We start from the raw sequence: 24,889 nt of genomic DNA, 5'->3' as shown, positions 1-24,889 counted from the left end.
ACTAAATTTGATTTAATTGGGGATTGGTCCTGCGTTGAGCAGGGGGTTGGTCTAGATGACCTCCTGAGGTCCCTTCCAACCCTGATATTCTATGATTCTATGCCTCTCCCACAGCCCCAGACCTGCACAGCCGTAGGAGAAGCGCCCCTTCTGCGGCCCCAACCCAGTCCCGGACCTGCCGCAGCTGGGAGAGAGGCGGCTCTCCTGTTGCCCCAACCCCGGAGCTGCTGCAATAGGGAGAGGCAGCTCTCCCCCCAACCAGGCCAGGTGCTGCTGTGGGGAGAGCGAGCTGGGAGGAGTCCTCTCTCCCTGCCATAGCCCTGGGGCAGCCTGCACCCCAAACCCCAGATCCCTGGCCCCACCCCAGAGCCCCCACCCCCAGCCGGAGCCCTCACCCCCCCACACCCCAGCCCCGAGCCCCTCATCCCCAGCCCCACCCGAGCCTGCACCTCCACACCCCAACTCCCTGCCCCAGCCCTGAGCCCGCCCCACACTCCAAACCCCTCGGCCCCACCCCCACCACATGAATTTTGTTTTGCACCCCAATATGGAGGCGATGTGCCACATATCACCTCCATATTGGTGCACATAACAAAAATTCATTCTGCAGATGCGTGGGAAAAATTAGAGGGAACACTGATGTAGACTTCAGGGTCTGAAGCTCCGGAGGCTTCAGAGCCAAAGCTCCAGCCCAAGCCAGGACTACAGGGCGATTTTCAATGCAGTAGCCTGAGCCCTGTGAGCCTGAGTCTGTCGAGCCACGTTCTGAGACTTGCTGCCGCGTAGACGTCCCCTAAGCACCCCCCTAACACAAGCCGTGCCTAACGTAAGCTTGAACGCAGAGCACGTGATCTGCAAAAGCTCGAAGGTGAACACTGAAGAAAAGTCCACAACACAATGTACAAAACAGTGAACCCTTTTATTTTTATTTTGCTGTTGTTGCTGGAGGCAAAACCCCCTTAATCCACTTTAGGAATTTCATAAAACTCAAAAAAGTGATTACTAAAAGGCATACAATTTTACACAAGACATAAGTAAACAGACTTTTCTTTTAAAAAAGGTTATAAAGTGTCAAGATCCTATACCTCATCTGCATAACCCGAGTGATGCTGTCTGGTATAAAAGCACTGGATATAATAATTTAGCTATGGCTCAGACCAAAAAAGTCGTTGGGCTTAATCTACATACTACTAAGATTGCCCATGGAGATTAAAAGGAAAAGTATATACAGTTCTTTGTTGCCGAGAAAGAAACAGCTGGGAAATCAAGACTTCTTTCGGGAGAATATTATCTAAAGTAAAGCAGAAGACTTAAAAAAACCCCTAAGAATGTTGGTTATATGCTTGAAAATGTGATGCCCAATGTCCCATGGCCCCACACTGAGCAAAGACACCGGGCGAATTCTTGCCTCACCAGACAGTATCCATAAGAAGACCAAAAGCTGAAGCTGCCTATGTAGCCAAGTGGTTAGACGCAAACGGGATAGAAGAACTTGTAAACTGCAGTTTAAAAAAGGATCTTCCTTTTGCTTCCTTGTGTCAGTTTTGAAAAATAAAGCAACTTCACCCTCATTTTGTTTCGACAGACGAGACCCTGCCTCTTCCCAAATTGACTAACGGTAATAACCCTGTTGCTGAAAGCTCCTTCAGCCCAAGCATGGAGGTGGTGGCTTTATCTCAAAACCCATAACATAATTTACCAATAACACAATCTTTAAATAGGTAGAAACAAACCTCAGGTGAAAAAGTGGCCATTTACGCGGGTATTTCACACTCCTCACCACTGTCACCTTTCAGTATTTTCTATTTTTTTTTTTTTAATCACAAAGCATTGAGAACAGAAGGGAAAACATGATCATTTTAAGCCAAAACATTGTAAAACACACACAGGAAATGCGCCCCCCCCCCCGGGTTAATATTTCCCACCCCCACTCAAGCTCAGTGAGACAATTCCTCTCCTTCATGAATAGCACAAAGGTTCTTCAGATGCTGGCCACAGTGTGCCTGTTTATAGCGATCACGCTGAGTGTCCGAAATACATGCTAGGGTTTGGAGCAGTGTCAGTGGTAGGAATTTAAATATTTAAGAGAATTCATTTTACAGGGAAGGGAAGAAGGATATGGTCTATGCTGCCTACAGCTCAGTTTGTGTCTTTTTTTTTTTTTCTTCCTTATGATAGACAAAGGAGACATGAAATATTTATCTCTCCTGTTGTTTGTTTTTTATTTGAAACTTCAGGAATGTCAATCAGGTTTTGCCCTAGTTTTGCTGGGATGATCCAGAGAAGCGGTTCGGGGACGGTCTTGATGCCCTGGCCACTTCAATTAAGGACAATTCTTTAACTACGAAATCTCTTCTTCCAAGAGTTTGTTGGGCATTTGATAGAAACAAGGGTTAGCAAAACCAAACACGAATATAAATCACTTCCACCATCCAGCAAGCCTCATTTCATGGTTATGATGCCTCCAGTATCTGAAACCTGCTTGCTTTCCAATTGTCTGGGGAACCTCCCAGGAAGAAAGGGTGGACACAGCAGGAAAAATCCCAACATGTCAGGCCTTTTCTACTGCCTTTGAAAACACTTCGCGGCCAAGCTGTTCAGAAGTTGGAACCTCAAGTCAGGCTCCTCCGTCCAGAGGGAAAGTGCTCAGCACCCACCGAACACAGCGAGAGGATGGCTGCTCAGCCCTTCTGAAAAAACCAGGCCCCTTTCATTTTAGCTGCCTAAAAATGAGTTTAGGAGCCTCCCTTTCGACACCCACATTTGGAAATCTTGGACCACGAAGCACAAAAAGGCACAAAGCTGTTTTTTCCCCCCTTTTTTGCGGGTCATCATGAGGAATGACTCAGCCAAGGAGCTGGTGGGGGGAAGTCACAAGCAAACAAGCTCTATCCAGACCCGTGCAACTGCTGAAATGCCGCACGCGCGAGGGGCAAGGCAAAGACAGTCCAGCTTTGAATCAAGCCACTGAAATGATGCAGCAATGTCAGGGGTGAGAAGGAGAAACGGCAGATCCTCTCATCCGTTCCGTGTGTGTGTGGGGGGAGATATTGCTCTGGTTGGCCGTCATAAACTGTCGCTACTAGCCAGAAATGGTGGCAAATGTTAGAGATAAACAGGAAAATCTGGTTTCAGAGTAGCAGCCATGTTAGTCTGTATGTGCAAAAAGAACAGGAGGACTTGTGGCACCTTAGAGACTAACAAATGTATTTGAGCATAAGCTTTCGTGAGCTACAGCTCACTTCATCGGATGCATGTAGCTCACGAAAGCTTATGCTCAAATAAATTTGTTAGTCTCTAAGGTGCCACAAGTCCTCCGGTTCTTTTTGAGGAAAATCTGAGCACTTTTTCTGCTTGATTTTGTTAGCCCCATCTAGACAATCCTAACCCCAGGCTTTAAAACTGCATCTTTAAGACTCCATCCCTTTTCTGTACAGGTATTCCCCACCCTCCCTCCCACCCCCAGCTGTGCTCCACTCAAGCGCTTTAACTTGCAAGTAATGACTGTGCAGCCACAAAGATTTCCTCAGAGAACTTCTGCTGGACTGACCCTTCTTAATCAGCTGAGAGCCTGAGACATGAGAACCCTCCCCGCTCCCTGACCAAAACCATCGGGGTCTCGTACACAGAACAACACTCAGCAAAAGGAGGTAACAAGTTCCGTCCCAGGAGAGAGGTGTCCATCAAAAACCAATGACAGCAGCTAAGGGGGGCGTGGTTTTGCAGTGACCTGGAAAACTGGGCACCATTTTAACACACAGAGGCCTTCAGAGGGAGTTCACAATACCAATCTTCAAAGCAAGGCGGAGACAGCGGTCTCCTGTCACATCAGTTCTACACGCTCCATGATGCCAATGGAATTGATTCTGATTTATCCTGTGACTTGTCCCCATCCAGCCCCCTCCAAAGAGAACGCCCCCCGAGTTCAGATCCCACCCCACAGTACAGACAAGAGCCACTTGTTTCAATCTCTGAACTCTTCATGGGGGTGGGGGCGGCACAAAGGGGCTCCCACAACCGAACCAGGCGGAGCTCTCTCACTCCCCCCCGAGGAGCGTACCAGACCCGAACCCATTGCCACTCTGCACTATGCCGTGCCACCGATCCACACTGAATGCCCTAAGCGCTCGTGCCGATGCACATCCCTGCTCATCCTGGGCTGCAGTGCCGTTACCCTGAGGATTAGGGTCAGGAGGGGAGGGCGAGAAAGCTACAGGGTGCAGTATTCTCGCAGGCCCGTCGTGATGGAAAAGAGGATTTATCAGCAGGGTACATGGATTGTACTAGGGCAGCAACATGGCTGCAGCCTGCTGTGATCTGGGGGTGTATGGAGACACTCCAGGCATTTTGGCCAAGAGCACCCTCCCACCACCCCTGGACCAAAGCAGCACTGACGGGGGTTAACTTTGCAGCCCTCTAAAGGAACTCATGATACATCCACCAAGATCCCTGTTCCTGTCCCAACCTGCCAAGGGCTCCTTGGGCACAATCCTGCTGCCACGGACTGCAACAGCAGTTCACGATTGACACCCTTCTCCTCCATGCTTCCCCCCCACCCCCGCCCAGTCCCCTATTGTGCTGGCTTCTTGCCCAGGTGAAACGTGCTAGTGAAGTGGACTGGAGCAGAAACGCCAAGGGAGTTCATGGGAGCTGGGTGGGTGTCCCACAGAGAGCAGGGGATGGGCTGGGTGGAGATGTATGTACTCCTAGGACATGGGGCAGAAGTTAGGAGAACCTACAATCACAGTGCAAATCCCCAGTGGCGACAGCATCTTTTGTGAACGCCTGCAAATAAATGCTACAGGAGTAAACCAGAGAGAAACGGAGCATCCAATCTGGATCAGTTAAACACCAAACTTAATCCCCTCCGGGCTACTGCTGCAGCAGGTCTGTCCCATCTCTAACCTCTCTGATACTCAGCAACACACTACTCTCTCCTACCCTGCGCGGATTTGTAGAGCACCCGCTAATGTCAGGTTAAACCAAGATGGGGATTTCTGGGCCCTGGATTCTGACAGTGGAGAACCACCGTGGATGTCGCCATGCGAATTTAAGGAGCTCCTTTGTGTGGAGAAGTGTATCCCCTAGCATGGAGGATCCTGGTAGCAAATCAAAGACAGGGCTGGCGAGAGCGCTCTTACTCTATACTATCTAGACAGACAGTACCTCAGTGTCGTCTCACTTCCATCTAACGGCAGAGACCTTGTGGGAGATTCCTGCCAAGATCCGGAGGCAGATGAGAGACGAGCTGCTGGCACAGAAACACAGCCCTGCTCAGGGGCACTGTGAAAGTGGCTGATTGCTCAGTGTGGTGCAGACCCGAGGTCACCACAGTCTCCCAGCAGCGCACGGCACCAGCTGGGGGAATAACGCGACTAACCAACCCCTTGGGCTTGGCCTCAGCGTGAGCATCCTGTGAAGCGCCGGCTGTGACTCAGGAGGTGGCGTTTGGGGTAGAGGAGAGGCAGCACCGGAGACGGTTTGCGAATAAGTTATGCAGCATGGAGTCATTAAACCTACACGGGTTCCTTGGCAGATGCCGGAAGAATCTATAAAGCCTTCTTCACGAGATCAGACGGGAAGCTGCAGGGCACAGATTTGCAGGAGTGGCTGGTGACTGTCTAGTTTTAGGGGCCCAGAATTTGAGACTTTCAATGGTGCCTGATCGTCAGCACTTTTTGGAGGTCAAGGCCCCTCTAAGGCAGCTCAGGCTGGGCACCTCAAAAGCAGAGCCACTCAAGATCACTGTTGATCATCTGGGTCCATCCATGTGAATAGGTTCTGTCCTACGTTTCTATTACTGACAAGGCGCAGATGAAATCAGCATTTCTAATCCCCATTTATGATCCCCACAGGATAGTCATGGAAGATTCTACAATGATGAGTTACACTCACGAATTACGCAGGAGGGCCGAGTCCTTTCCATTCATGGCTTTGTGCTTGGCCAGCACGGCAGGTGAGTGGGCCCGCACACATGGGCTACATTTCCAATTCGGGACGCAATAAGCATGAACAACTTAGGTTGGCTTCCCCGGAAGGAAGGTTTTGCACTGTGGATCTTTTCTCACCATTTCTTTGTGTTCTGCTCAGGAGGGGGGAAGTTTATATTCTTCTCTCCCTTGGCGGGGACTTCCAGCCCCTGTTCCTCGATACACGAGCTGCAGTGCCCTGCAGTGCTTGGAAATGGAGCTGATGAGAGAAGAAAGGCCAGAGGATTCATGGAAGGCAAATATGTTCCATTTTTCATCCGTTAATTCCTGCCCTTGCAAGAAGAAAACATTTTAAAAAGCATGTTGTGATGGGTGTTTAAATACGTCAGTTCTGCCACTGGACAGCCGCCCCATAAGCACACCCAGCGGTGTTTATGATGTAATTGTCGCCATGTGTTTACACACACCCATGCTCCAGCGTGCCTGCGTTAAGGATTTCACTTGGGGGAGGGTGTGTGCAGGGTCAATGGGTTGCGCTGCCGTGGAGCACGTCAAGGCAGATTCCAAAGCCAAGCCAGGCGCCGACTCCGAGGAGGAGTTTGAAGCACGCCCAGGGCACGGGTGACCTTGCAGGCTGTTTTGCTTGGAGTACTTCTGGCATCAGTGCCTCTTTCTAGACTGGAGGGCACCATCTTTACTGCTGGCTGCAGGGCAGCAGTAGAGGTTTTGGGCTGGGCTGGGGAAGATGAATTGCTGAGCCCATCCACGCTTCGAATGCCCGACAAGGAGGCGCCTGCTTACAGAGATCCTGAGCTGGAACCCAGGCGAGGTCAAAGCCGATAGCACTGACAAACTGGGAAGCATACAGCAGTGTACGGGGCGGAGGGAGGGCAATTTGCGCCCGTACCCCCAAGCTTGCCCCCAAAGTTAGAGGGGACAGCGGAAGAGGCATGACCTCTCCTCTCGGACTGACCCATGCAGAGGGCTTGAGCTAGTGCAGCACCGCTGAAGCCGCGCTCACACCGGGCCAGCACGTTCCATTCTCCACCGCACAGCGGGGAGGGTGGAAATCGGCCATCTTCCATGTCACATGGCCTTAAACAGCAGGGAGCATCCGCGGGCCGTGCAAAGCGTCCTCGGCAGCGCCTGGGCATGCTCAGAGAGCGACTCAGGACAGCTGCTGGGTGGAGAACTCCCTACCGCTAGGTTCACCGGACCCCGCAACAAAACATGTGCAGTGGCAACCCAGAGATCCCGTGGATGGTGTTCCCGCATCTCCCTCCCCCACAAACACTCCTTGCATTGCAGATTCGTCTGCCACAAGGGAAGGTGGCTGCTTCCCGCGCCCCAGTTTTAAACAATCGCTAGTTCCTGCATATTGGGGGCAGGGGAGATAATGTAGGGTAGGCCAGCTCATGGCAGAACCTGGAACAGCCACGGGGCTGGGAAGGAGGGAAAAACCCTTCCCTGGGGCTGCATCTCTGAGAAGTGTCACTGAAATCCCTTTAGAGACCCCCTTCCCCAATTGGCTGGTGGTTAGGGAAAAGCAAACCGGCAGTGGGTGATTTCTGAGCCTGGCTCCTTTAAAGGAGCCTTGTTCTGGGCTCGGAGAAATGCACAGCCACAGGGAAAAGCAATGGCACGGGCCATGCCAGTCCTCACCACCAGTGAAGAAACACGGGGCCCTATTCTTCCCAATACAGAAGGGAGCCATATAGAGAAGGGAAGACTCCAGGGGTTTCCAAGCTGTTCTCCCTCCCCATGCCCAAGGGGGAGCACTGCACTCCCCAAGCCCAGGGGCACTGGGTCAGAAGCAAGTGGCACCTGTTTGGATGTGCCCATCTCGCCTGCCCCTTCCAATCAGAGCAGGCTGCCCACATGGAATCTCCCCTTTCTTCAGGCACAGGCTCCCCTCCACACACGGTGTAGCAGAGAGCCCTTAGAAATGGATGCAGGATTTGGAGGAAGAATTTCTTAATTCTTCCCCCCCACAGGACCTGCATGCAAGAGATTGGCCTTTCCTAGCCCCTCTCCAAACCTAGAACCCCAGCGACTTTCATGCAGACTAGCGGGGCAGCTTCCTGGAGGATACCACCACATAGCACTCCCCTAACACTCAATGGCTGCTTGGCGCTTTGCATCCATCCTCCCAGCCCCTCTCATCTCCTCTTTCGGGACACGGACACACACACACGTGACGTGATGGGCACAAGCCACAGGGGAAGTGTATGATGGAGCTGTGATTGTGGGCACTTGCTGTGTGCTCTGCCTGCTAGCCCTCAGCAGCGGCATCCGAGCCAAACGCTGCCCACGGCAGCACCCGTTCCTATCATCACACAAGCAGCACATTAAACATCTTCCCATTTTGTAAAGCTTGTGCATTTAATAAAGAGGTCAGAGGTGACAGGACACACGTGGGCAGTGCTATAGGGAAACTGACACCTGCAGTCCAGGAGAAGACCGGCCATTTGCTCTCCCCTGGATTCCTTAGAATGGAGGAAGGGGTAAGACAGAATAGTAGTGCCTTTCTGCGGAGGCCCAATCCCCGGTCCCCCTACAAATCTGGGCATCTCTGCCAAAGCAGAGTTCTGGAGTCACCGCTTCGCTGGACTGGCCTCCTTCTGTAACCGAGGTGCTCCCCTTTCCTGGGTAATGCACTTATGCAGGCCATGTGTGTCAAAGGAGAGGATCTCAGCTCATTTCCCCAAGCCGCTGGGGGAGCCTGGGGTTACACTGCAGCAATCTGGAGAGAACCCAACATCTCTTAGCCCCTTGCATGTTGTTTCCCCGAAGGCAGTGGTATCTAACCCCAGCCACGGGTCATGGCCAAAGGTGGATGTCACCGTGGAGGGCTGGCTACCCGAACGGGAAGCTGCTGCAGCAGACGCTGTGCCAAGGGGAAGATCAGACCCAGACAGAAGGGAAAAGATGACAAATTTCAAGAGCAATATCACCACCCGCCCCCTTGTGCTCTCCTGGGGTTCGCTTGATGTAGGAAGCTGCTCAGTCTTCCAGCCAGGCGGTGGCTTTCAAGGTGAAACAAGCAGATCCTGGCTAGTTACACTAACGCTGAGCCAGACGGGAAACTCCTACGATCCAAGAATGAGACCGAAACTTCACATACTCCCAATTCCCTCGCATGCTTCGCCTCTGTGACATCAAATTGTCCGGCTGCCCCTTCTCCCTCCCTGTCAGCCCCGGCACCAACCCAGTCCCGGAGTCTGTATTTGGAGGGTGTGAATATGCTCTGGGATGCACCTGTCCAACAGCGGGCTAGCATCCACACCTAAGCCCCTCTCCTCCCAGCTAGAAGACCCTTTACTGGCCCCAGCAACGCGTTCCCCTTCCATTCCCACACCCCGTCACCCCCGTGTACAACCCACTCCCCCAAAAGAAGACCATTTGATTTCAGAAGGAGAAAAGGAACTCTTGGGCCAGGTTCTTTTCAGGCAAAGGAGGGAGGTAGCTGCGGGGGGGGAAGAGAGCCCTTGAGATCTGAATGAACCGAGTTCTCTGCTGGGGAGTTAAGGTCCCACGAGACACACGGGGGATGTTCAGCGCAGGGCTGGAATTCAGCCAGGGAGCGGCGTTTGTACAGTGCCGTCTCCTCCCTCAACAACACCCTGCCCCAGGTGACTGACTGGAGCCAGCTCTACTGAAGCCCTTTAGGGAAATAAAACAACCCACTTGCTCTGGATCCTACGTGCCCCACTGGGACACGTAACAGTGCTGCCCTAATGAAGAGCAGCACAGAGAGAAGAGAGAGGGAAGAATGTCTGTCACCAGAGAGGAAACCCAACCTCAGAGCATGTCCTAACCCCCGATCCAGCAAACCCAGTGGAAGGGGCTGGCCCGACACAGCGTATTTGACACAGCGCCAGACTGCGGCTGTCACACGCCAGGCAGCAGGCGAATTCTCTGCAGCTTTCCCTCCCGCAACCCTTCCCCAGGGCAGCACAGCATAGACAGATCTCTTCCTGCAGGTGGGTTCAGATGGTTTTCACTCTCAGTGCAAAGAATTCAGATCAACTCAAGCTCCGCCTGCAGGTGGGGAAGGGGTGAGGAGGGGGAAGGGAGATTTTTTGGGGTGGGAGGAATGATGGGCTAATTCTCTGTCCATTAAAACCAGGAGCGAGATGCCTAACCATCTTCCCTCCTCGACCTTAGCTGGCCAGGGGTGCAGCGATTTTTTAAAGAGAAAGCGCCCCATTTACAAAGAAAGGTCAGTGCCACTTTGTCCAAGCTCCCCGCAACTCCACCGTCCGACCCTGCGTGCCCGCATGTGTGTGTCTGTGCGTGTGTTTTGGCAAGAGGTTGCTGAGGTTACATGATGCAGCATTTGTTCTTGTGGTTGTGAGGGTCCTTGAATCGGAGTCTCTGCTTTGGCCGGTATTTTTCCAAGTACATTAGCTGCTTGCTGTTGATGGCTCCTCTGCGCTTCCTGGAACACAAAGAGAAAGCCATTAGTGCTCCAAGGCTGGGGAGCGTCCGAGAACCAGCCCTGCACCCCGGCACTCTCTGCCTCCTGCTCATCTCTCGGTGTCCAGGCAACAGAACCCTGGAAGACTAACAGGCCCAATGGCCAGCAAGTGGCCATAGAGGCCTTGGGGGACACATCCCGCACCTCCCAGGCTGGGAGCTCGAAGCCAGAGAGGTCGCTGCTCAATTAGTGAAGCCAGAGGGCAAGTTCCTAAAAGCTGCATTTCTCCCCTGTCCTCCCTCTTGCACTCAGCTGTGCAGCAAATCCAACTTTGACTGCAGGAGGCCTGCGTGTCTGCAGCTGCACTAACCCTGTTACCTGGGGAGTCAAGAAATATGGGATGGAGCGAACTCCCGCAGGCTGAAGTTAAGCAGAGGGAAATTTAGGCTGAACAGTGCCCTAGCAGGGAGATCTAATAGACTGTGGATTAGCCTCTCCCAAGGAAACGGTGGGAACCTCTTGGCTCTGGGGCATTTAAAACTGGGCTAATACCGATAACAGACTATGGAGAACACGAGGCTGGCTCTGCTAATTGGCTCTTCTATTGCTAGTCCCCGATTTACCCCTCCATTTTGAATTGCTCTGTTCTACATACACAACGAAACCTTTCCAATGAAAATGGAGTGCGCCTGAAGGAGGAGCCTGAGCAGAAATAGCTGAGTGGGACTCATCCTCTGGGGCAGGAACTGGGGATCAGACCACAGACAGAGACTGACATACTTGGTGTTCATGGAAAACCTCTCTCCCTCCTGCAGTCATAGCTGGCGTCAGAGAAAGGGGAAAGAGAATAATCCCCATATTTGCAGTCCTAAATGGGAGCTGCAGGGCATGGACCAGAATATATTACGAAGACTAGAGTGGGATCGTAGACAAATATAGAAACAGTGGCTAACAGCAAGTATCAGCTATGAGAAAGGTCTACGATAGCCTACGCTGACTTATGACCAACAGAATGGTCAAGAGTGGAGTTCCCAGGAGCGAAGAACGCCAGAGATCCATACAGCCCGACCCACTGCCCCTGCCCTGCAGACTGGCTAAATAGAAACGACTGTCATGAAAAAAAAACCAACCAGTCACAGCACGTGCGAGTTTGGTCAACTTCTTACACACACACACACACACACACACAGTGCATGATCCTCGCTGCTTTCCGCGCCTGCCTTCTGATTAAGATGATTGTTGGTCTAGAAATCAACTTATCCATTCGTCTCCTTCCTTCCTTCTCTTTAGCATTTAGTTATTTCACTGCCCAGGACCTCTGCAATCTTTGTTACATTTACCGAGTACCTGTCAATGCAGCAGAGCTGAAGGCGCAGCCCTTTGCCTGGGGGATCCGAGCTCTGCTAATGAACTGCTCAGAACTCCAGAATGAAGTCTGCATTAATAGGTCACTAGGAGTTTAGCCGACTAATTATTCCCTGATCCCTCTGGCCCACAACCACCAACATAGCTGGGGAAACAGCAACTGATGATGAGCAGCAAAAAAAGTGGGCTGGATCTGCTCAGCTCTGGCTACCGATTTACACACACAGACTCCCGACAGACAGCTCGACCCATGGAGCACAGGCCAGCCGCGGGGGGGAAGCAAACAAAAATATAGCACCAGGTTTGTTTTTATATGAAGATGGGGTCTAATTTAGAGCTAGGAGGATGACAGGCTTCATTCCCTCTCTATGCAGCTACCAGGCGTGTGAGACTCATTTTCTCCATCTCCTGCCAGTTCAGGGGAAGATAAAGCAAGTCTCTGAAGGTTATTTCACCCTGCTTCCACCCAGCCGCTCAGAGGAGTTCACAAGTTCATGCTCTCCCGGCCCCCCGGTGCGGCTCTGAAACAGGACTTGCCCCTCTCATGAGCACCGGCGATGTATTCCCTGGGGCACGCCAGCACGGAGCAGCAAGAGCGCCATGTCACTCTGGATATTTTACACTGTCAATTTGCTGCTTGGCACACAGTGGAGGGGTTTATTCCAGGCCACTTACTGTCTGATGAACTGAATGGCATCTTCATACTTCATCCCGCTCTCAATCAGAGCCAGGGCTACGAGAACAGGAGCTCTGGAAAGTAATTACAAGAGGAGTCACTTCCTGCTTTAATTAAAGAAATGCCAACAGTGATAAGAGCCTTGAACAAAAAACACCGAAAAACTCATGGACTCTTCCCAAACCTACTGTCATCACATCAACAATCCCCCCCACGCTAAACCCACAGCACCATGAGTGCACACACAAAATCAACGGGTTATACAGCACGCAGAGATCACACAGAAACAGACACACTTGCATCCAGCTTCTCCTACAATAGGTTCCCAGAGCAAACCCCAGCAGCATAGTTACAGTGGCGTGTTCACTGCCATTTCCCACCACATAAATTCTGGGTTTCAGGCTTTGTCGTTTGGCCACAAAAATTAACTCAAGGTTGGAGCTCTGAGGCGCAGCGTATCCATGCCTAGAGAAACGATGCTCCTTTTAAAGCAAGGAGGATAAAATAAAGAGAGGACAGAGCTTTCACCTGTCTACTGCTCTCCCTATAAAACACAGCTTTGATTTCAGAGGAATTTGGCAAATGATTTGCAAGTAGATTAATAAAGGAAAAAAACCAAACAAACCATAAAACAAACAAAAACCAAACCAGACCGAAGTGGACTAGATACGAAGTGTCTGAAAAGGGGCTTCTAGTTTTAACAGGGGGGAGATTTTACAAGCCACGTTTACATGACAGACCTTAATACAACCTAGGTCGTTGTGACACTCCAGTATGTGAATGATACACGATTCCAAGAGCATATTAAAAGCTGTTGCAGACGACTGTGTGACAATCTGCACTTGGAATCCTGCTTTGTTTCTGGGGCGGGTTTTAAACCTAAAGAGAGATTCGTTCCCAGGCAGGGACCAGGATCGAGAAGCCCTGCAAGGGAATGACAGATCACATCTCTAAATACAGGGAAGAGGTATAAAGTCACCACTCTCTTTAGCCTGCCCAGTTTTGGCCAGGTCACTGATTTATGTAGTGCCTGCCTTTCCTTCCCCAGGTACCTTAAAGGGATTTAATAAGCAATGGAGTGAGCAAAATGAACAGCTGTTATGCACGCCACCCAGCCAGACCATGGGGTGTTGGGCTGTGATCTTCAAAGCTACCTCATGGATTCAAATGCCCAATTCCCATTAAAGCCAAGTGGGTGGCATCTGGGAGCTGCCACCATTGTATTTATTTAGCCACCCAAACTGAGAAGCCAGGGAGAGCCCATGGGTACGGTCAACTCCCGTGGAGGGGAAGCCAAGCTCAAAGAGCCCAGCATAGTTCCTATTTTGCACACCTGCGGTGAGCGATCTCTCATCATGGGGACTCGTAGGCAGAGCTCAGAAGAGTCCCAGCCCCTTCCCCACTATCCAATCTGGCCCCTCCGTGCTTCAGCACAAGTTTAAATCCCATGGACTTCAATGGGATGTACTTCAGTGGTTTGCTGAATCAGGATCCTTCTCTGATTCTATCCTAATCTGCTTCAGCTGAGGACTGGAGACTGCTCATTGACACACACACACACCCCCTGCTCGGCCTGGCCACAGCTGCTTTAGGTAACTTGCACTGAGGACACGTGTGAGGCCCAGCTGCTCCCCAGGGACGCTCTCTAGATCACACCTCCCCCCTTAGAGAGCGAGGCTGTCGAGCTGAAATCCAGGGTGTTTATAAAAACCCCTAAGGAGTTAAGCTCTCTTCCGTTGTTGTGTGCAGTGCTGTTGTAACTGTGTCAGTCCCAGGATACTAGTGAGACAGGACGGGGGAGGTCAGATCTTTTATTGGACCAACTTCTGTTGGGGAAAGAGACAAACTTTCAAGCTTGAGTCGTTCGAAGGTTTGTCTCTTTCCCCAACAGAAGTTGGTCCAATAAAAGATTTGACCTCCCCCATCTCATCTCTCTAGCCTGGCCTGGCTTCTCCTGCCAGCATTGGAACTTTTACAATCCCATTTTCTTGTTAAAAGAGTTTTGTCCCCATCCTGTGTGGCTGCATGGAAGACCCTCCCCAAACAAGAAGGGGCCCGACAATACAGAGGCCAAGATGAGTCCCATCAAGCATGGCCTGATGATACAAACAGCCCTGCCAACTGCACAAAGGAAGAGCTGGGAAAAAGAGGGAGAATTTACCTTCTCTGCAGCTCAGTAAGCTCCAAGGGACTTAGCAGTTAGTTGTAACAGGAGACATCTCCCTTTAACAAGATATTTAAATCTAGCTGTCCTTCCTAAGGGCAGCTCCTAGCTCCTTTCGAGCCCTCACTTACCGGCCCAGGCCAGCCACACAGTGAACTGCCACGCAGCAGCCAGGGTCTTCGCAGAACTTGGTTTTCAGCAAGTTGAGCCAGTCTTCCACTATTTTGCTGGGGGGAGGAGCGCCGTCGTCAAAGGGCCAGTCCTAATGGAAGGGCAGGTGGGGGAAGGGGAGGGAGAGCAGTTAGCAATAGATACATAAAGTCAGAATCTTACAAACCAACACAGTGGAGAGGAAGGCACTTGAAGCTTCCGCCAATCTCCCATCTCCCCAGGGCTGTATTTCTAAAGCACAGCATCCTCCCTACAACAGAAGGAGAACTGGGCTGTTCCCGTCTGAGATGCTTTACCTCTCTCTGTGACTCGGTTTGCTCAGCTGTAGGACAGACACATTGCTATGGATTACTACCAGACAGTGTGACCTCGTGGACAGAGAACTGGACTGGGACTCAGACGAATTGGGTTCTATTCCTAGCTCTGCCCCTGACCTGCTGGGTGACCTTGGGAGAGGCACCTCTGTGACTCAGTTTCCCCATCTGTAAAAAAGGGATAATGATACTGAGCTCCTTTGTAAAGCACATGGAGATCTACTCAAGAGAAGGACTGGGTCAGAGTAGCTATGATTATTTCTAGCCTCGCAGGGGTGGGGCTGCGAGGCTCGTATTTACATGCTCTGAGATCCTTGGGTGAGCTGCTGTAAATGTTCAGCAGTAAAAGCCACACACAGCTAACAAGGGGCAACCCGAGTTTCTTAGCAAGTTAAACCGTAAGGGAGCCTTTCCTGCAGGGGTAACTTTACAGCACTGACCGAAGAAGGTAACAGACGTGGCTTTCAAAGGTTCATTTCTAGGGTATGGCTCCATCTCCATGTCTTATTGCTTTAGCTAGTGAGAGCGGCCAAGCTCCTGCCTCCATAAACTCGAAACACATGCGGGGTTTGGCAGATGTTGCAGTTCACATGTTTGAGCTGAGTGTGGGTGGGAACAGTAACTGCTGGCTCAGCCGCTGCCAGCTACAGCCACAGGGAGTGGGAACTCGGAGGAAAACAGACTTCCTTCCTGAGCCAAAAAGTTACAACTTCCGAAAGGCCCCCGCCAACCCGACCACCGAAAGAGAGCCTATGAGCTGGCCTGTGTCCCGGAGACTGACACCCATCAAAGCGCAATTAAGCCACCAGTGAAAGGCCAGCCCTGCCCTCTTTGGGAAAAGGGCGTGTAAGGTAAAAAGGACAGTAAAGCTAAGAGGCTTCTAACCACAAGGCAGATGGATACAGATAGTGAAACCGCAATATTGCCTCGTTTAACTTGAAACAAGCACTCCCTGTCCCTACCCCCCACTGCCTGTTCCTGGCTAAACAAAGGAGTTGGCAGATTCAATCTGCTTTGCAACACTCCACGGCTCGGACGCTGAAATAAAGAAGCCCAGCAGACAACACATATGCCACGAAGCAGAGGAAGCAACGAACCCACAGCCTCCCCATCCCACCACGCCCCAAGCAGCCACTGAGTGTAGCTGAAAAGTCATTTATTGACATGTCAATAGTCTGTGGACTTTGGGAGATCAGGTTACAGCCAGGGGCCAATGGCTACTGATTTCAGACACCCAGCTTGACACATTTGAAAGAGGCTTGATTTTTAAGGGCAGAGGGAGCTCAACCCTCCCTGGAAGACAGGGCCCTCTAAAATGCCTAAAGTTTGGCAACAAACATTGGGGCCAGCCAAAATCACGACTCCCTTTTGGAAATCTCATTCGCGAGACATGGACTGGGCTATCCACGTTGCCCAATAAGACATCAGACTAGACATAAGGTGTACACTGCTAACAGTGAGACCATCGACCATAGGGACAGCTTATCTAGGGACGTGATCTCAGTCTCTTGAAGTCTTTCTAAGGCCATGTCTACACTACCACTTTTGTAGGTATAACTTAGGTGGCTCAGGGGTGTGAAACAAACACGCATGTGACATTAGTTACCCTGACAGAGGCACCGGTGTCTGCACAGTGCTACGTCAGCAGGAAAGCTCTCCCCCTTCGGCACAGAGCAGCGACACGAGCCATCTTACAGTGGTGCAGCTGCGTCAGTACAGCGGTCCCGCTGTAAGTGCTCTAGTGTAGACACGGCCTAAAAGATCTGCTCTGGCTCAATCACGAGTTGTGGGCGTGGTGCAGGATGCACTGGGTGGAGCGCTCTGGCCTTTCTTATGCCAGAGGTCAGACTCGGTCAGCAGAACGCTCGCTTTCCGGCTTTAACCTCTAGGAATCCAGAAAGAGGCTCTGGCCCTGGGCACATGCCTGCAACAGGCAGGATCTGGTGAGAGCCAAGACCGAGGGCTTTTCACACCGCTCAGTTCAGGGTGACAGAGAGTCAGGTGAAGAGCTGGCGAGGGTGGCAGGGCAGACACGTGCCAGGGATGACCCTGACCCATACGAGGGTGGCTGTGGTGTGTCGGGAAGGTGCTGCGTCCCTGCCGGGCTGCACGTGAAGTAACCCTTGTGTTACGCTCAAGCTAACTTGCTGCCTTCCCCACGCTGACCTCAACCCCGATAAGGGCTAGACACACAGGTTACCCTCCCAAGCGTTTGTATCACCCACAGAGAAACGAGTAGGCATGGGCTGTGAGCTGGGATAACTGCTTCTGATTGGCTACAAGCGGCCTAGACTACAACATCCTCCCATCCTGCCTCACCCGTCCCCACCCCACTGCTCGTTTGCCTCAGCCGCCTGTTATCCTGCAGGCTCCAGCCACACAACTGACGTTGCATGGGTGGACTGTTAGAGTCGGCGGTGCTCTGCATGGACACAGCAGCACAGGGTCAGAGCCCTGGACCACAAAGCTCTTTGGGCACTGCCCAGGCCTGGCTGAGGCCTCTATAGTCAATATCAGCAATAAGGCAAAGCATGGCCCAGGTTTTCCCTTTCATTACTGGGTTTAATGCATAATCATTAGCAAGCTACAGAGGTGAGAATTAGCATTACGATTATTTCCCCAGCTTTAGCCACTCAGGACACGTGCCATTAAGCAGGGAGCGAGACCGGTGGAGCAGCGTGTCGGGCAGCAACGTAAGCTTACCATGCAATACCCCAGGATCTGTATCCAATGGGTTCTGGGGAGAGTGCTTAGACAAACAGCTACTTATTAGATGTGCGTGGCATTGGAACGGGCGAATTCCCACTCTGAGTGGGCACCGCGGACAGGGATTGCTGTGCCAGGAAGTAGGGGGAGCTCCCGGCTGCTGAAATGTGAGACCCACTTTTCCCACCTCACCCCTGTTGGGGCCCCCCCAAGAATCCTGACATGAGCTGCTAGGGTCTAGCTGGCCCGGCAGGGTCCAATTGCACAGAATGAGCAGTGCAGGGGGAGGAGGGTTTGGAGGCCACAGGGCTGTTCTTTGGGGAAGGGAGTTGTGGAGCTTTAAGAGTGGGCTCTTCTGGTGACGGAGAAAGGCCTCCCTCCTTGGGGGTGGGTGGGGAGGGTCTGATGATTGACGCGACTCAGTGCCTTCCAAGCATTAACAGATCAAACTGCAATGTGCTGCCCCCATCCCTCCACCTCATCCACACCCCTCTAACTATCCCCATCTGCACAGCAGTCTCAACCCAGGCTCCTCCCGTCTGTCTTTACACTAGGGAATCACACACCTTGTTGCTAGTTTCAGAGTAGCAGCCGTGTTAGTCTGTGTTTGCAAAAAGAAAAGGAGGACTTGTGGCACCTTAGAGACTAACCAATTTATTTGAGCATAAGCTTTCGTGAGCTACAGCTCACACCTTGTTGCTGCTATTGGCAAAGATCACTGTGCACCGGGCTCCTTGGCTCCCTCCATCCTCCCCCACCAGCTCCCTGAGCGTTTCCCTCCTGTCCCCCTCTATTTCAGGGCCTCCCTCCAACCCCCACTTCCCATACCAGGACTCCGAGTGCCTCTCCCAATTCTCCCCACATCAGGAGCTCCTTTCAGTTCTTCTGCTTTCACCCAGATCAATAGGGTTCTGCCCACTGGTGCCTACAACCTTCCCTGACATTTTGGAATTGACAAGTTGAAAGGTTACCCCATTGCAGACAGACGGAGAGAGAAACGCTATCCACTTGTGAGCCAGGCGCCCGCAGTACAGAATTACCGACCATGCTCAGTGATGACTATTTCATCTCAAGGAAGATTAGGGGGCTAATCCCAGATGCTTCAGACGGCCCCCCCTCCCTGGCATGAGCCCTTCTGATCTGTTGCGTGGGCGGTGGCGGACCACAGAGCTAGACACTGGTATGTATGCCTCTCTGTTAAAGCCCGTCAGCTCCTTCACACTGACCCAAAATACCTCTCCCCCCACTGCTATGTGCATCCCACACACTGGACCATGGATCTGAGGCTACAGGCAACAATGTATGTAAAATACACAACTCCTGTGTCATTTCCAGCTTTCCGCTCCTCATTCTGCCTCAATTTCAGGGCATGGCAGGTCCTCCTATATTCATTTGGATAGGATAAAGGCTCTGATTGATCTGAGTCACATGAGCAGGGTTGACGCCCCTAGCAAAGTGGGCTGTGCTAGGTCATTCGCGCGCGCGCATGTGTGTCTGTGTGTGTGTGTAGACTGCTCACCACATCATTTACAACTCTCCCTCCCCCACTGGGGCAGACTGTTTTCACTGCACACCCAAGTGTAACTCAATTAAAGCTTTAGGCGACTCTAAACCCCACCATCAGCAGGAAGGTTTAGAAGCACACTTCCCAAGAGATTTACAGTGCAGTCCGACTCTCCAAAGAGACAAGGTGGCTGAGAATTGCAGAAATGACTCGTGATTTTGGGGCGCCCAACTTCAGGCAACTTGTTTCTTACTGACAAGCTAAACTGAAATAAACCTAGCTTATCTCAGAGTGTCCACACAATCTTTTGCATTGATTTAAGTTAAATAGGTTTAAAAGGGATCATACCTTTAGGTGAACTGATGAAACCCTGGCTATAGACAAGCGCTCAGAGTCCTGAATATGTCTGCAAGGCTGCTGGGTGTTCTGCTTGTCAATTATTCCCACACAATACATGGGGAAACTCCAGAATGCTATTTCACCGAGCCGTATTTCAAAGCAGAGTGGCGCTGAATCCATCAGGCCAAAAGCACAACAGGCTGGGGGCACTTTAGGAACACAGCACAGTCTTCAACATAGTCTTCAAATAAAACAATGTGTGGCAGATTTTCTTAAAGCATTTTGACTCTTAAAAGGAGCATCTCTTTTAATTTAATGGGCCTCCAACAGTTAAAAACCCAGGCGGTGCTTCCAAACAAAAACTTGCCCACAAATGTTCAGACAGACTTCGTAACAGCTTTGACTGCAGACCAAACATTGGCGGAAGTCTGTTCTGCAGCGAACTTGACTCACATAAGCCCTGACCCTGAAAAGACTTACAACCAGGCATCTAACTTTGAACTCAATGCAGCTGCGCACATGTTCAACTCAAAAGCACGTGCACTGATGGAGTTTAGCCCAGCTTTGTTCACTCTGCTATTTGCCACATCCCCTGTGTCATTTTCTCCCCTCTTTCTGAGGTATTTATTTCCTTCACTCTTTTACCAACCCTAGTTTCACTCGTCCTAAACTATTTTACACACTCTCCACAGTTTGACATTTCTCTTTTCATTTGTTCATTCTATTTTGCTTTCATACCACTGCTTATTTTTCCCTTTAGTCTTTGTATTCTTTCAATCTGATGGGGTTTTTCCCCCTTTACTAAAAGTTTCCAAATAAACTTTTACTAAATTGTTTTGTTTTGGTTTTTTGGAGACTGGGGGAACCCACACACACACCAACAATTTTTCATGATAAGTTCTGTTTTCAACAACAGGACAAGTCTCTTCAATATGTTCCAACCAGATCTGTCACTAGAGAGCTCCAGTATATAGTCAAAGCCTATGGGAAGACGATGTGTTGACCTATATGAAATACACATGCCTCAGAGGGTCTATGTATAGTGTAATAACTTCATTCTGGTGGACTGGTCTATACGGAGGGGGACTGGTGACCAGTCTAGGGAGGCAACGCAGTCCAGTGGTTAGTAAAATGGGCTGGAGTCAGGAGATTTGGAGTCTATTTCCAGCTCTGCCAGTGACCTGCTGCATGACCCTGGGCAAGTCACTTCACCTCTTTCCCCTCCAGCCCTTGTCTACTGAGACTGACAGCTCTCTGGGGAAGGGGATGTATCTCGCACAATGGGGCCTTGATCTTGGGTGGCACCTCTAGGCGCGAGTATAATACAAAGAGAATGTAATATATCTACTTCTGGCGTTATGGCACACTACGGGCTGTAATGTATGAAGAGCACCTACCCCGAGGAGCAGAGTACAGAAACATTACTCTGTGCCAACGCAACATTGCAAATGCAAACAACATATGGTGCAGCGCAGAAAGAATGCATGTGGGCATTAACGCCTTGTACTGAAGTCATCACTGGTATAAGATGATAAAAAACCCTTGAGGCTTTTTTTTGGTTTGTTTAAATCAATGATGAAATTTCAACTCCCCACTGGCCATCGCTGGAGAATCGGTGCTCTGTGCATTAGGGAATCCTGCTGCCTGAGTCATCCCATCTTTTGTGGAGGGTTGCTGTGCACTTTGAAAGCACTTTGCCTCCTCACCATGCCGAGGAAGCTGAAGTTCAGGGATGGATAGTGACCACGGTGCATAAAGTAAGGCTGTTAAGCCTAGAGTGATTTGGGGTTAGAACTGGTAAGTGTCAATCATACTCATTTAGGCGTTAGAAAACTGGGAATAGTGGACTGAAAAGCACTTATCCTCTTGCAGAAATTCTGAACACGTCTTTGATCTGTACAGCACATGTACAACTCCGAATGTCCCTGACTCCCTGGGAATGAGCGTGATGTGATTAGAATGGTGTGTACGGAGCTCACAGGGGGCCCCAAAAGGCCTGGGCTGTACTGGCACCTTCTATCTCGCTGGGGAAAGGTTCCCAACATTCCCGGCCACGTCTCTCCTCCAAAAGAGAATCAAAAGCCTCTTAAACTCCTGCTTGCATGTCGTGCAGAGCGTCACACGCGGGCGAGCTTGCAGAACAAAGATTTCTGCTCCTTCAGAGACACACCCAGTGATCTCAGCACGCTAACAGGTTTGCACTGTGCAGCGCAGGGCCTGGGTCTGACCGGCGCAATACCCTGATTGCAGGGCCTGGTGGTCACCGCATCCGAATCCGACCCAGAACCAAAGCCCCCTGCAATTAAGCAGCTACAGATCAAGCCCATTTGTGCTTACTGCAGTCGCATCGCTTTCGTCAGTTTTCTGAGACTGCTAAGACCATGGGACGCCCTCAGGCTCTACAGATTCAAACATGGGGCATTCTATCTCCATTTGAATGGCCAGTATCAATGAAACCCTCAGCCAAGCCACAATCGGACACCCATGTCCAGGGACGTTAATATTTACATATTGCTCCGAACAGTGACTGCATATGGAGGGGCTCCGAAGAGAAGAGGTTCACTTAACAGTGTGTGCGCACAAGGGCTGTGTGCACAGTGGCATGTGCATGTGCACTCAACACGCCCCATCCCTTGAGCACCCCCAGCCGCAGGCACTGGGAGAGCACTGCAGTAGCAGAACCCAGACATGGGTTCCCCAGGGTCATTACATTCAACGTTGTCCTCTGCATTGTATAGGTCAGCTCTGCCTTCCACACCCAGTGGAAACTCTCTGTGGTGCAGACCAGTACTAGACAGGCTCTCTCGCCAAAAATGAAGCAGAAATGGACTGAGTTGGAGCGTATACAGTGGGGAACAGGGACCGAATGCTGTACAACATCCTCACTTAACACAGTTTGGATGGGGGAAAAGATCACTGCCAGCCCCAGTGAAAGTGGGCAGCTGCCTCTTTCCCTAAGCCAGGCAGGCTGGGAGAGCTGTCAGCTCTGTGATAGCTGCTCCAGTGTTTAAAAGGGAAAGCTGCTGGAAGCTTTAAGCCTGGTGGGGGTACTGAAACCAAAAGGGTTTGGGACCTCCCACTCCAGCCCCCTTGCTATTTATTCTGCCTTTTTATGGGCCGCTGATGGTGACATCCTAACCAGCTGGTTCTGCTCCCAGCTCCGTTGTAGGAATGCTCCCCAAGCAGAGCAGGGGCACCTGCATTCAGCTGGCCTATGTTACATAGGTTAATGTGTAAAACGCACAATTAAAAACGCTGCTGCTGTTGTGAACTTTGTCTGTTACACCAACGGGACCCAAGGAAGCCCAGGGTACAGATCTGCCTTTTCTAATTCACGACTTGGGGAAACTATATAACTATATAACCATATAGAAAGAAAAGAAAGAAAGAAAGAAAGAAAGAAAGAGATAAATGATACCCAAAGATACCCCTTTCTCAGTCTCCCTCAGCTCCTCCTGGTTTTACTTCCAAATCCCTCTTTTGCCCTCATTGGCCAGCCCTCAATTCTGATTTAGAAGTGGACTGAGTGGCAGCTTCCAAGCTCCAAGTCATACAGCTCACTGCTTATCGCCTCTGGACAACACACGGTAGTCCTGAGACACACACTACCCCTGTCCCGGTCTCCACAGGCCTGCCAACGGGTCACCCACGGAGTTCTCATGCAGCCTTGATCGCCTCAGACATGCAAGTGCAACCTGTGAGGATCAGGAGTCCTGGCATGAGACGCTCCAGTCACCTTGGATGAAGATGGAGTAGGACGTGCCAGGACCTGTCGTCTCTCCAGTCACATCTGTGTGCTATCAATAAGGGCTTCTTGCCATCTGCTTTGTTTTAAGTAAGTCAGGCGTGCAGCCTTCATGCTAGCTGCTAATACGGCTCTTGGATGTCAGTGTCACAGGTGGGGAACAACATTCCCTCTAATTTTTTCCATCCACGTGTGGAATGAATTTTGTTATGTGCACCATATCAAGGTATGTGTGGGATATGCACCACCAGTAGAAACAAAAACCCTAGATATCATATATATTTTTTAAAAGTTACTATAGGAATGATTACTCCAGCCAGGACAGGTTAGGAATTTTAGAATTCACTACTCCAAGAATTAAATTTAAGGGTAGGAGAGAAATAAAAATTATGAAATGCATAGACCAGTCAAACAACTCAAATAACAGCACTCTGAAAGAATAAAATTACAGAGAATATATGTGCATTGCAGGAAGTACCAAGAAGTAACAACAACCACCATAATAAAACAAGTATGTGTTGGGAGGTGAGTGTGAAAGGCAGAGACACAGAGTGTGTGTGTGTGTTTGTGCGCGCGCGCGTGTAAGAGAGAGAGACGTGCTGCCCCTTTAAGTAGATCGGCACTCACCGGTCTGAAGCCTGCTTGTTTGGACACAGCGGCAGCCGCCAGCAAGCTCATCTCTGCCCTGAGCCCTGTCATGACCCCTGCACCGCGGAGATGGAGTACAGGGGGGAGGGGGACACCCTGACATCAGCACCCCCCCCCCCCCCACTCTGCACAGCAAGCGGGAGGCTCCCGGGAGCAGCTGGCCAGGGGCTCCAAGGCAGAGGGCAGGAGCAGCACGGCAGTGGCGGGGAGAGACCCCTGAAGTGCGCAGCACTTGATAGACTGCTGGGCGGCCACACAGCTTAGAGAACACACACACACACACACACACACACACACACACACACTCTCTCTCTCTCTCTCTGCACCCAATGTGCGTACATAACTCAGTGAGAGCTACCGTTTGTTCTGGAGAGAAAGGAGGTCCTATGGCTCTTATTGTTTCAAGCACACTACTGAGACAGAGAATTTAATAGATTACCTGGCAAAGAGACCTGTTAAAACTCTGGCGTGTTACTCTCATGCCTGACCTCATCTGCAATTATTTATGATTAAAGACACAGCCTAGGCAGTTAGAAGATCTATGCCTGTTTTTTTGCTGACTGACTGTCTTGACTACTCTCTAGCTGCATCATGCCACTGCTGAGAGAGCAAAAAAATAAAGCATAATTTTCATACCCTCTGGATGAGATAATACTAGTGGGTAACATAAGCAGCTTCGCTTGTGTCATGCCCTGAGGAATGGAACCTTTAAAACCCTGGATGCTTTATGGCTCCCCCTGGGGGTCATATTAATACCATCCCCACTCAACTTGATTCTGCCTTCTTCCCTTTCCCAATTTTGAGCATGGGGATCCCTGGGAGCAATCTGAAGTCTGAATTGTGTTTATTTCAGTAGGACATGGGGCGTTACCAATGATGAGCTACAGGAGAAGCCAGATCTGCTAGG

General features: G+C 50.9%; 1 protein-coding gene across 10 annotated transcripts in view; it reads right to left on the bottom strand.

The window, feature by feature from the left end:
* Positions 1-900: 900 nt before the first annotated feature.
* Positions 901-24,889, bottom strand: part of PTP4A3 (protein tyrosine phosphatase 4A3) — a 168,421-nt gene continuing 144,432 nt past the window's right edge. For all 10 annotated transcript variants that reach the window (XM_037891918.2, XM_037891925.2, XM_037891917.2 and 7 more), the window contains 3 exons: positions 14,687-14,817; positions 12,391-12,465; positions 901-10,371 (listed from right to left, as the gene is read on the bottom strand). In XM_037891918.2, the coding sequence (XP_037747846.1) occupies positions 10,254-10,371; positions 12,391-12,465; positions 14,687-14,817 (324 nt within the window). In that variant the 3' untranslated portion in view covers positions 901-10,253. The remainder of the gene's footprint in view (positions 10,372-12,390; positions 12,466-14,686; positions 14,818-24,889) is intronic.

The sequence above is a fragment of the Chelonia mydas genome, chromosome 2 (genome assembly GCF_015237465.2).
Source record: "Chelonia mydas isolate rCheMyd1 chromosome 2, rCheMyd1.pri.v2, whole genome shotgun sequence".
In the NCBI taxonomy this organism is placed as follows: Eukaryota; Metazoa; Chordata; order Testudines; family Cheloniidae; genus Chelonia; species Chelonia mydas.
Note: the sequence above shows the minus strand (reverse complement) of the source record. Positions and strands in the feature narration are given on the sequence as shown.